Below are 12,236 nucleotides of genomic sequence, written 5' to 3'. Positions count from 1 at the left end.
GTAGTTGCTGAGTGATAACAAAGAGGAGTGACATTTTGGTTCCAGATTACAAATAGTGGGGCAGATACATTTTAGCGGCGCATCGGGTGCCATTAGAATACTTCCTGCTTCGCCTCGTTAATGAGCGACATCGATAAGATGTATTAACATCTTGTCTGCCAAAGTGGGGGAGTGCAAACTTCCCCCCTCCGAAGATGTCCCCTCCTGAAGACAGCGAATCAGTTTACACAGTAACGTGCTAACTCCTTCCCCCCGGCCGGCTGGACTGGGCATCCGTGGGTTCTCGCTACTCACGCAAGATCTCCACTGCAGCCCATAGCCAACAGCAGGGACAGCGGCACCGATAATGACAGAGGCGCATGGCATTTACCACACACCGGCTCATTCATACATGGGGGAGAAGCGTTATCAGTGCACATAACGTGCGCTGATACCCCTTCTCCCCCATATCGACTCTTCATACATCTGCCCCATTGTGGCATATGCAGGGGTGGATCCAGGATAAAATTACAGGGGGGGCACCATGATAAAAGAGGGTTTGGGTGGGGGAGGGGCGGTGTTAGTGGTGTCAGTGTACATGCTAAGAGAGCGGCAGAGAGAGGGTGGGAATAGGATTAAATAGGCCCTGGCATTTAAAGTGCGCAGGCCCACCATGGCGACAAAAGTAATGGACGTAGTTGTGCGCGCGCCGAAGGCGCGCTTTGGAAAAGGGGGTGTAGTCACTCAACAGGGGGCGTGTCCTTGAGTGTAGTGTACAACACCATATACAACTCCTACACATTATGCAACAAAATACTAGACCCCATTGTACTTGCCCCTTACACATGATGCCAAATGGAATGAGCCAAAATTCACATACTGCCACTCGGATTGAGACAAAATTCACATAATGCCACATGGATTGAGCCAAATTTCAAATAATGCCACATGGATTGTCACAAAATTCAGATAATGCCACACGGATGGAGCCAAAATTTACATAATAACACATGGATTGAGCCAGAATTTACATAATGCCACATGGATTGAGCCAGAATTCACATAATGCAACACAGATTAAGCCAAAATTCACAATATGCTTCATAAACAGGGACATTGTCCACCAAAGGCGCGCATTAAACATAATGTCCATTACATGTTAAATTACACGCCATTATTTCCATTATGTATTATGCCAAACACCATAATGCCTATTAAAAATTATGCTACATAAGTGCTGCTTATCTACATGCTCATTGCCAAGGGTTTCATGCTCATTGCAAGAGGTTCCTTGCTCGTTGCCATGTGGGATTACATGCTCATTGCCAAGGGAGAATACATGCTCGTGGTAAATGGGGGACATGTGCCACCAGGCAGAAGTGATAGCCGCTGACAGTGGCAGAGCCTGGCTGTATTCAGAGCACTGCAGGTCCCGGCTATTTGAAATAATACCCCTTTCACACCAGAAAATGCATTCCCAGGTTTGCCCCTTTTACACCAGCCTAGTCCCTGCATTTTCTGGTGTGAGGGGGAGAGAAAACCACCCTTCCCCCCCTTTAACCAGTTATATAATTTAACCGGCTATATCTTTGGAACCAACTGACCCATTTACATGAGACAAGTATCATATTGAAGAACTTTTGAGTGGGCTTTGAATTATTTTGGTCCAGTGAAACTGGAACGTTTGGTCCCAGAGTAATCTGCCCTCAAAGAACATGAACAGCATTAAATTAAATGTAAAAACTAAAAAAATCGGTTTACATGCAATATTTCTGGAACCGATTGACCAATATGGACCAGCCTGGTATCATATTGAAGGCCCAGCGATTTGAATTGAATGAGATCAACTACAAGCTTCTGTGATGCCAGGGGGGGAACTGCCAGCTGTCGAAACCATGTGGGGGTCGGAATTAACGGGTCCCATATTATCCTATGGGGAAAAACGTTACAGCTTTGCCAGGCGATATCTCCGGTTCCCGGGGGGCTAGAGACACGGGGCTGGGCTCGTTGGAAAGCCCTGGTCCTCAGCTACAAAATGAAATGACAGGGGCGGCACGTGCCCAGGTGCCCTCCCCCTGAATCCGCCACTGGACATATGCAATGGTGAAGGAGTTCCGGTAGCATTGCTGAGATTCAAGGAAGGTTAAGACTAATAGCCTGATTCTGGTTCACTCGTAAAAGCAAATTTTCTCTTTAATGGACAAAACCATGTGCACTGCAGGCAGGGCAGATGTAACATGTGCAGAGACAGTTAGATTGGGTGGGGTTTGTACTTCAAACTGATCACTATATTTCAGTGTAAAAATAAAGCAGTCAGTATTTACCCTGCAGAAACATAATAACACCCAAATCTAACTCTCTCTGCACATGTTATATCAGCCCCACCTGCAGTGCACTTGGTTTCGTCCATTAGAGAGAGAATTTGCTTTTGCGATTGAACCAGAATAAGGCACTAAATCTGCTGATATGACATAGTGCTGTATCTCCCACCCCTGGGCTAAAGTACTCTACAGCACTATGACATTCTAATAATACATTGACAGGCTTGGGCATATGCAGATCCCTTTTATAGAGCCAAGTAAAAAACGAGCACCTGCAGTCTAATCAGTCTGATTTCTATGTTATTTTATTGCGGCAGATAAGTCATGCAAGTCAGTCACGCTTAGTTAAGAGAAAGCTTGTAGCATTTAACCATTGTAAAAATGATAGTACTATGACAAAAGATGACAGTGACAAAATGATGGTGGAACTAGAGGTCAATATCCGCGATGAGGGTTTGAGTAAACAAGTAACTGATGACCTTAACCGTGCTCTTCTTATCCATTAAGAAAAACAATAGTAGGATTCAAAGGATAAATATAAGAGCTAATTAGACAACAATAAGCATACTTTTTGTTTTAAATGCTGTATAGGTGGCCTAACATCCCCCAATGTGCTATTATCCTTTCCTTTCTAGTGCACAAGCTTTATGTGCTCATTAATGTTAATGGTTTAAACAATATAACCATAAAACGCTTTTTACCTGCTTTAAACTCATAACTAATGTTATCATTTGGAGTACTCATATCAGGTGGCTTCTCAGTAAAGGGATCTGAAAGAAAAAATTACATAAAAAATGTAAAGTTATACAAATCTCCATACAGTATTACCTGAAACACATGGTTTATTCCAAATACAGTACTAGGGGAAGTAAAAAAAAAATTATGCCATCCAAAAAATAGGGGTTTATACCAACGATTTTTATCATTTTGCAGGGCAATAGGAGGCATAGGAGGAATTCTTACATCTGCATAACTAGGTGTAAATTAAATCCACTCTGTATTATCCATCTGTGTTGTTTGGGGGTTTCACTGGTTGCAGTTGTAGATTTGGAGTGACATTTGTTTTCCAAGGCAAGAAGGAAAAAAATACTACGTTATTGCCTTTTTTTTTTAAATCAAAAGCAGATCAGCAGGAAGAGTGATGATACTAAAGGCCCCCCATACACTAGTCTGGACCAAATTGCCCTTGAGCTCCCCTGGCAGCCCCAGAATGCTCACTTACGATTTGGCACTTGATGTGCCATTTTTCCATGTGATAAGTCAAATGCGATTTATTGCATGTAAACTCCCGGGGAGATGCAGCAGCAGCGAGGTGCAGGAGAGCCAGGGATTTTTGGGGAGGGCAGTGGCGGGGTCCGGGCAGCGGCAAGTGCTGGGCGGCAGGGTGGGACGCGGAAGCAGAATTTAACAAAATATTTTCAAAAGACTGTCCGTCCGGTTTTTGGCTGAGAGAAAGATTTTTTTATATTGTGCTGCTGCTTCCCTGCACGCACCCCTTGCCTGGACCCCACAGCTGCCCGGCACCTACCTCTGCCTGCCCCGTGGCACCTGCCGATATTCACCTCTGCAAATAGGTGTGTGCCAGTGGTGCTTCTTTGCTGGCACCATAGGCTTGCGCAGCCCGTTTTCTTAGGGGGTGCACCATTGGAGGGGCGTGTCCATCACCACCTACTGGGCGTGTCAGTCATCGCCTATTATTACAAATAATGCAACACACTGTAATGCCCATTAGACATAATGCCACGCACAATAATGCCCATCACACATGCCACACACAGTAATGCCCATTCCACACAACGTAATGCCCATTACACATTATGCCAGGGCTTAAAAAAATGTTAGTAAAACAGGGACAATAGGGACTACCAAAAATTTACACCATAGTGCATTTTACATATCACACAGCCATTACCACATTCCTTAATGCCCATTACACGTTGCGCCTCACACTGTGATGCCCCTTACACATTACGCCTCACACCGTGATGGCCATTACAGATTATGCCATGGGGGGGAAGGGGTGTGAATTGCTCTTTGCCAGGAGTCACATGCTCCTTATCATGGGTTTCATGCTCCCTGGGAAGGGGGTGGTTAAATGCTCGTTGACAAGGGGAGTTTCATGCTCATTGCTGGGGGTGCGCACTGCATGCCAGCGCTCCTGAGAATCCGCACTTCCGGGTAGCGCTGGGTGCTCTTCTTATAAGATGCCGCTGGCCGGATGCTGCATGCCGCACACTGAAGCTAAATTACTGGTCAGTGGCAGGCAGCATCCGGCCAGCGGCTCAAAAGGGACGGAGGCTGCGGCGGGCCCTGGACACTTGTACCCCAAGTACCCAGGGGCAAATGCCCCCCCCCCCCGCACACATAGTATACATATACACAGCCCTCTATGCATGCACATACACACACACACACACACACATATACATACAGAGCCTTCCCACACATAGTATACATATACACAGCCCTCTATGCATGCACACACACACAAACACATACAGATGTAGTATACACATACAGAGCCCCCACATTCAGAGATCAAAATCACCAGTTTGAGCAGAATGAGCCATGTGAGCGGGACGCGGTATAGCAATTGTGAGTCTACATGCTCCCTAATAAAGTGAAAAACTCATGTCAACCTTTTCCATGTGGACCTTAGGCTTGTGTCGAACTTTTGTCAATGTCAACCTTGTGCATGTCAACATTTTGTCATCGACACAATAATTTTGACCTAGACCAGTGGTAGCCAACTCCAGTCCTCGAGAGCTATCAAAAGTTCACATTTTCTAGATCATCTCACAGGTGCACTCATTACTGAATGACACATTATAAATGTTCCACAGGTGGAGCTAAATACTTCACTTGTGATTCTGTGAGGAGACAAGGAAATCGTTAACTGTTGGTTGCTCTCGAGGACTGGAGTTGGCTACCCCTGACCTAGACAATGTCTGTGTGCTATACCACACCCGTTTTTGGGTACTGTCCTACAGATGGGTACAATGTCCCGTGGGAGGAATGTTCGAGATAATGCTCTCACCTACCAGCAGCTGGGGAAGCAATGTACAGAACCCTCCACCGTGTACATGAAATGGAGGCATGATATGTAACAATACCCTAACTTCATGTAATTGCTGAAGCTTGGATACAAGGGCCCTCCATAAGCCTATGGATGATTTGGTATCTAACGGTAAATAGCAATTATATATCGTCCGCATTGCACTGTTGTACGCACTACCAACATTTATACCGGATATATTGTTAACGGCCAAACGACGCATGCTACAGTTGGAGCCCCTCTCAACTTTGTTCCTTAGGGCGTGGCTCACCATGGCTATCCTGATGTTCTCATCAGCAATACAATACATAGAACAATACAGTAGGGTATTAGCAGAGTAATCCAATTACTCACTTAATCCTATTAAAGGGCTAAATGAAGAGGGCTCCATCTGTATATTGTTCATTATCTGGAAGATTGCAGTGTGTATACACTACATGTTTTTGTCCTGGAGTCTGACAGAAATTGCTGATGACAAGACATTGTCTGCTCATTGTCTAGTGGGTACTCAGCTTTAATATAACTCCATAGCCAAAGCTAAGAATGAAATAACACATTTAACATCACCAACAAGGAAGGTTGATGGTTACTGTAACATCTCACACTGAGCACATTAAATAAATACAGCAATTTTTTATTAAATACTGGTACCAATTTTCTGACACGTTGAACAGCTGTTTATTGGTGCTTATAGTCCCAGAACACTGGCTATAAACTGAATTCAGGCTCCCCAATCACTATAATTTATCCTTCCCTATTGTAGCCCTTGGAACTTTATTAAAGTTAAAGCAGCAAATCATTTACAAGACAAATCCACTGTTGCCTTGGTCATAATATTAACTATGACCAACGCCAAATGCACTAATTACAAACTGGTTGCTCTGAGGTTTAGTTGGAGATCCTCCTGTTAGACCCATATTTAAAGAGAAGATTAGGGATATTATTTCCGGATTAACCTGGCGCTCAATCGCATATTTAAAGAGGAAATGGTTTTGTTCCTCCAATCAGCAGCTGCCTGTTATTTACAGCAATTCTATTCCATCTTTCTAGCACTGGGGAGACTACTATTGATTGGAAAGAGCAGAACAATAAGACAAAACAGATTAACCTACACATTGCAATCTCTATACAAGTACAGGAGATGAAGTGTATAAGAGAAAAAAAAAATGCATCATTGTAACATGTAACAGGTGTTACTAAGCATTATCCATGGACCCGATTCACAACTGTATGCCAATATCACAGCTCTGCGAAAATATGCAAAGTTTTAAGATTGGTACTTGTTTAGTTTCACGGCGGCAGCTCGTGCCGTTCTAGCTATGAATCTCGCAGCTTGCCAGACTGCCTTAAGCTACGCTTTCAGCGTAGTGACTGTTTGAATTCTGGCAGCTTGCCAGCTGCTTACTTGTTTAGTTTCAGGGCGGCAGCCCATGCCGCCTTACTTCTGTAATGTACGTTATCAGCGTCGTACTCTGACTCCTCCAAGGCAGCCCAGCGCTGCTACTCCTAAGCTCCTGTGAAGCCTAGTGAGTGCCTCTGACACAGCGTTTGTGCCCGTATGATATCCTCTCTCCTGTGGAGAGGGGATCATGAGGGCGCCGGCGGAGAAGCAGTCCATCTTTGTGATACGTGGGAGCGTCTCAGACGCTCCAGCAGCAATGTAATGATACGCTCCGATCTGTGTGCCAAACTGCCTTACTTCTCTCTGAGCACCTCTGACACAGTGCTTGTGCCTGCATGATATCCTCTCTCCTGTGGAGAGGGGATCATGAGGGCGCCGGCGGAGAGGCGCTCCATCTTTGTGATACATAGGAGTGTCTCAGACGCTCCAGCAGCAATGCAATCATACGCTCCGATCTGTGTGCCAAACTGCCTTACTTCTCTCTGCTACATAATGAGGAAGCCCAGCGCTAACAGGTCTTTGTGGCGCCACAATGACCTGTCAGCGTAGTGACTCCGTGGCAGCTCAGTGCTGACAGTGCGTCTGAATTTAGTGTCTACTGCTTAGACGCTATAGCGTCCAAGTAGTAGACGCAAAATTCAGATGTCTAAGTACAGCATAGGGGTGGGTGCAGTGTTCAAAATACTATTAAACCTGTTCACAATGACAGTAGTCGACGTAACAGCTGTCAACCTTGTTTATTCCACCATCCATGCCATCCCAAAGCGTGGTGAGCACAGCGAGCCCCGCGAGGGGACGAGGAACGCGTCCTCTCAACCTTTTCATACCCCCACTATCCACGTTGGCGTGGAGTTGATTTTATATAGTGTGGCGAGCGCAGCGAGCCACCGAGCCCTTAGCGTGGTGAGAGCAGCGAGCTCCGCGGAATACATCTGAAGTTATCTGCGTCTGCTCGCCATGCTTTGGGCTCTGTGCGCTCGCCACAGTATATAAAATCAACTCCACGCTGACGTGGATAGTGGGGGTGTGAAAAGGTCGGGAGGACGCGTACCCCGTGCGCTCGCCTCTCTTCAGGATGCAGTGGATGGTGGGGGTGTTTCAGGAACACATTCACACCTGCAAAGTCATACACCTGAGACAGAAATTACGACATGTGTTAACTGTTTTTTAGTGAAAGATAAAGATGAATGAGGAAAAAATTGATAACATGAAAATACAATTAATTAGAAGAACAATAAAAGATACAAAAAACAAGAAAATTTTGGAAACAGTCATTCGGGAACTGCAGTGCCATCATCAGCACTTGCAAAGGAAGCAGCTGCGGATGTGGACGGTCTCGACTCAGGCTCTGCGGCGTCGACTTTGTCGGCCTGGGGGAGCAGGGTCAGCATGTGCAGAATGTGCTTAAAGGGGTCCTCCGCGTCAAGAGTCTTCCTCCAGATAAACTCCTGGAGGTACGAGTCCAGGTGATGGCGCGCGGTCCCCCTTTGGCGCTTATTCCGGAAATTACAGGATCCGCACAGCCTTTCTATATTTTGCATATGCACTCCGCTCTCTGGATCCACGAAGTGGAAGCGATGATTTACCCTTGCTTGATGAAAGCCAGCCTGCTCCAGCTGGTCGGTCTGGTACACTCTGGTACAGTCGCTGTAGATCGTGGTCCCCGGGAGCATGTGCCTCTTGATGGCAGCCATGAGCATGTTGGCATCCCGCCTCTCGACTGCCATCAGTCTCGAGATGCCTCCGCAGATCCACTGTTGGGGCATTAGGCATCCAACATTGGCCTTTCGACAGACAAAAAGGCTCTCATCGACCTACACTATGGTGCTTGGGCCGCCAATCTTCTGCTGAGGCTGCGACAGGAGGTCGACAGCACAGGGGATGCAGTGTAAATCCCGGCGGTCGGGATCCCGGCGTTCAAAATCCCGACTCTGGAATCCCGACCGCCGAAATCCCAACACTTTCTCCCTCCGGGGGTGTCCACGACACCCCCGAGGGAGAATAAATTAGTGTGCCGAGCGTAGCGAGGCACCGGGCCCGCTGCGTGGCGAGTGCAGCAAGCATGCAAGGGGGCGATCCACGTCCCCCCTTGTCGGGATTTCGGCGGTCGGGATTCCGGCGTCAGGATTTTGAACGCCGGGATCCCGACCGCCGGAATTTAATACTGAATCCCAGCACAGGCCTCCCGCAGCAAACTGTTATACTGCACAGTGGTGGCCTGGGACACGGAGAGGTGGCGTTGGCAGAACCGCACACTGGTCAGCTCCTCAGCCCAGCAGAATACGAATCGCAGGAGGGTGACGAAGGTCAAGTGGCATCCTGCGAACCACTGTGCTGCTCTCAAACTAACCTTTCTGCCACAGGCCCTGATATGGCAGCGCCACATCTGCTCCCTAACAGAGAGCCTCATCCGGTGCCCATTGAGGCAGGTCTGGGTCTCAGGCAGGAAATGCATGTTCCTGCAGAAAAGACACTGTCTCCTCCTGAAACTGAGGCAGAGTGAATATAGTCAGCCTCTCTACAGCCATCTCTGTCATATAGTACGTCTGCCTCTCACAAAATACAAGAGCTGACTGACCAAGTACAGTGACTAAATGACAGCTGACTGACTACGCTAACCGCATACTGCTCAATCTACAAGCTGACTGACTCAGTCGCGAGAACTAGACGCTGTTTCGGACAGGGATGCTAATTTTGACTAGTACACGCTAGGCGCTTTTGAAAACTAGACGCTAAGCACTTCTCAGTACATACGATGACTATGCTAATTGCGTAAACAGTACTGCCTACGCTGACTACACTGCGCTACTTCTGACTGACTGCACGCGCTGCTGATAACGTAGGGATGCTAACGTACATTAAAGAAGTAAGGCAGCTGGTGAGCTGCCATCATTCCTAGCTAGAGCGGCACGCGCTGATAGCGTAGCTTAAGGTAGTCTGGCAATCTGCCAAGATTCATAGCTAGAGTGGGCTCATGCTGCCGCCATGAAACTAAACAAGTACCTTAAGATTTATATCAACACACCCATAGGCAGCATCTCGAAACCACCGATTATGTAGAAAGACAACATCAGATGCACATCAGTCGCTAAATAACCACTGGCAATATAACGATGGAGTCCTTGTAATTGTCTATGGGATAGCAGTTGCAAGCTGTTACTCCGTCCCCAAAATAGTGGACAAACGTCTAAGTTTGAGTCGCCATTCCACAATTACTTCCCACAAACAAATCCTGTGTGAATCACTTTGTGAATACATCTTGACTGCAAACATCATTTGAAGACCATCACAGCACATGTGCAATGATGTGTAATGGGGAAAAAAAATGTTCCACTGCATACAAAAATCGACACTGCGTCCATCTCTGAATCAAGCCCGATGTTCCTACTGCCAACATAGGAACAAACCCTAAATCCTGCACACATTTATTGTACAGTATTACTCAAACTGTGTTTAGTTTGCTACATTGTTCTAATAATTCTATGCAAAAGCGTTAAACATTAGTCATATACTTCCATACTTCTTATTTGACAGCTTTTCATAGGCCAGCATTTATTAAGAATTAAGGCCCATACAAACTAGGCAATTTTGTGCTTTTCCCGTTTTTAGCTACTTTGAGTTCAAAATATCCTAGTGTGCATGGGCGGGCAATGAGCACTCCCACATCATCGCTGGCCTCTGCCATCCATCGTCCTATATTACATGCCAAGTAAACCACTTTGCATTGACTCCTACAATGGAAAGTAGCTCATCCTGTGAAAATCGCTGGGCCAGATAAAAACTGCTAAGTGTGAATGCACGGAGGGATTTATCGGCCAGCGATTTTTATAGCATCACTCATAGGCAAAAATGCCCAGTGCGTATGCACTTTTAGTTAAAAATGATAGATCGTATGAAAGACAATACAGAAAATGACTTCTGTTAGACAGTCAATGGTCAACACTTTTCAGTTGTATGCTTTTCTTACATATGCCTTCGACAAAAAGCGTCCTTGTAAGATTATAAAATCTTCCATTTTCTTCATATGAAACAATACATGTATAGTTTCCTTCATACCGCTCTGTCATGTCAAGAAATATTAGATTGGGACCCTGGGGATCCCTGTCCAAATACTGATCGACCAGAGAACAATTCTAAAAAAAACAAAAACACAAAGTTAAGAAAAGCCATTAAGATATAGAACGTAATATCCAAATGTGACATAAACATTTTATTATTTAGCTGAATACGGAGCCATACATTGATCTTTATCTCCGAGTGGTAAGCGATCAGAAAATATAATAGAGACTAGCAGAGCATATAGCAGAGTGCAAGATAAGGACTCAAAATAATATGAGTTTAAATTGATATTTTACAGGCTACAAGCTTAATATTTAAACCAAATGTAATTTTACTCAGGCTGTTGTGAAGGGATTAAAAAAAAAAAGTTGCCAATTTGAAGTAAATCCCAGAAGAAAGCGTGACCTATGTGTAACATTTCTAAGATGGTAAGAATAATAAGCAGAATTAATCATGCCGCACACAGAAAATTATATTTTTATTGTGCATCAGAAAAGTTTCCATTGGGAGATCAGCTTCATTTCCTTGACCTCCAGATTTCAGTTTGAATGGTGAATTTGGTTACTGCACTTCTACAGTTATTCACAGACTGCACAAATATTGTAGTTTCTGTACATACGCACACAGGATGCATTATCTAAGGCTCGGTATACACTTTGCCGATGGTGCCACTAACCGATTTTTGTAACATATGCACTTACCAATCGCCTTCACGATATGTCTGGCCAGACATCAAAACTGGGCAGGCATTTAAATGTGCTTGTCCATCTGTGATGTCATAGTCAGCAGTCACCATAATGGGTCGGATGTTTGCCGGTTGACACAGCCACAGATATCTGCAATATTGATCAGCATCGGTCATGCTGCGGTGCACATCCAATATGTTGTGAATGACACCGATTACAGATATATTGAGAGTACAAATGAGTCAATGCGCTTAAGATATATTGTTCATTGGCTGCACGAACAATATATTGCATAGTGTGTACCCAGCATCAATTTTTACATTTGGTCAGATGTGAAAAAACAAATGAAAACATTAACATAGTAAGTACATTACAGGGCTATTTTTAAGCAATTTATGCACAGTCATAAATTAATTTAAACACGTTCTCTCTGATGCTAATATAAGCCAAAGGACCTGTAACACACAACCTTTTCACACAAGTACTTTTGGCACCAATATTTACATTGTCTACAGAATTCAGAAATGTAAAATGTACTCTGTAAAATACGATGGTGTTCTACAGGAATGCCCAATAAGTAAATAGTTCTAAAGCTTAATTAATGCATGTCTAATGTTTCTAATTAAAGTGATGGCAAAGTGCAAAAGTGGATGTTTCCAACAACCACTGTTTTACATGTCTGAGCGTATGAGCCCTAAGCACACAGCCAAAATGGATTTTCTTTTTCTAGCTTT

At 45.0% G+C, this 12,236-nt stretch overlaps 1 protein-coding gene across 5 annotated transcripts in view; it reads right to left on the bottom strand.

Annotated features, from left to right (window-relative positions):
- IL1RAP (interleukin 1 receptor accessory protein) overlaps nt 1-12,236 on the bottom strand; it is a 195,574-nt gene that overhangs the window by 27,458 nt on the left and 155,880 nt on the right. For all 5 annotated transcript variants that reach the window (XM_083177546.1, XM_083177542.1, XM_083177543.1 and 2 more), the window contains 2 exons: nt 10,725-10,890; nt 3,002-3,070 (listed from right to left, as the gene is read on the bottom strand). In XM_083177546.1, coding sequence (XP_083033672.1) covers nt 3,002-3,070; nt 10,725-10,890 — 235 coding nt within the window. The remainder of the gene's footprint in view (nt 1-3,001; nt 3,071-10,724; nt 10,891-12,236) is intronic.

Source organism: Crinia signifera, chromosome 3 (genome assembly GCF_055691185.1).
Source record: "Crinia signifera chromosome 3, ASM5569118v1, whole genome shotgun sequence".
Taxonomy (NCBI): Eukaryota; Metazoa; Chordata; class Amphibia; order Anura; family Myobatrachidae; genus Crinia; species Crinia signifera.
Note: the sequence above shows the minus strand (reverse complement) of the source record. Positions and strands in the feature narration are given on the sequence as shown.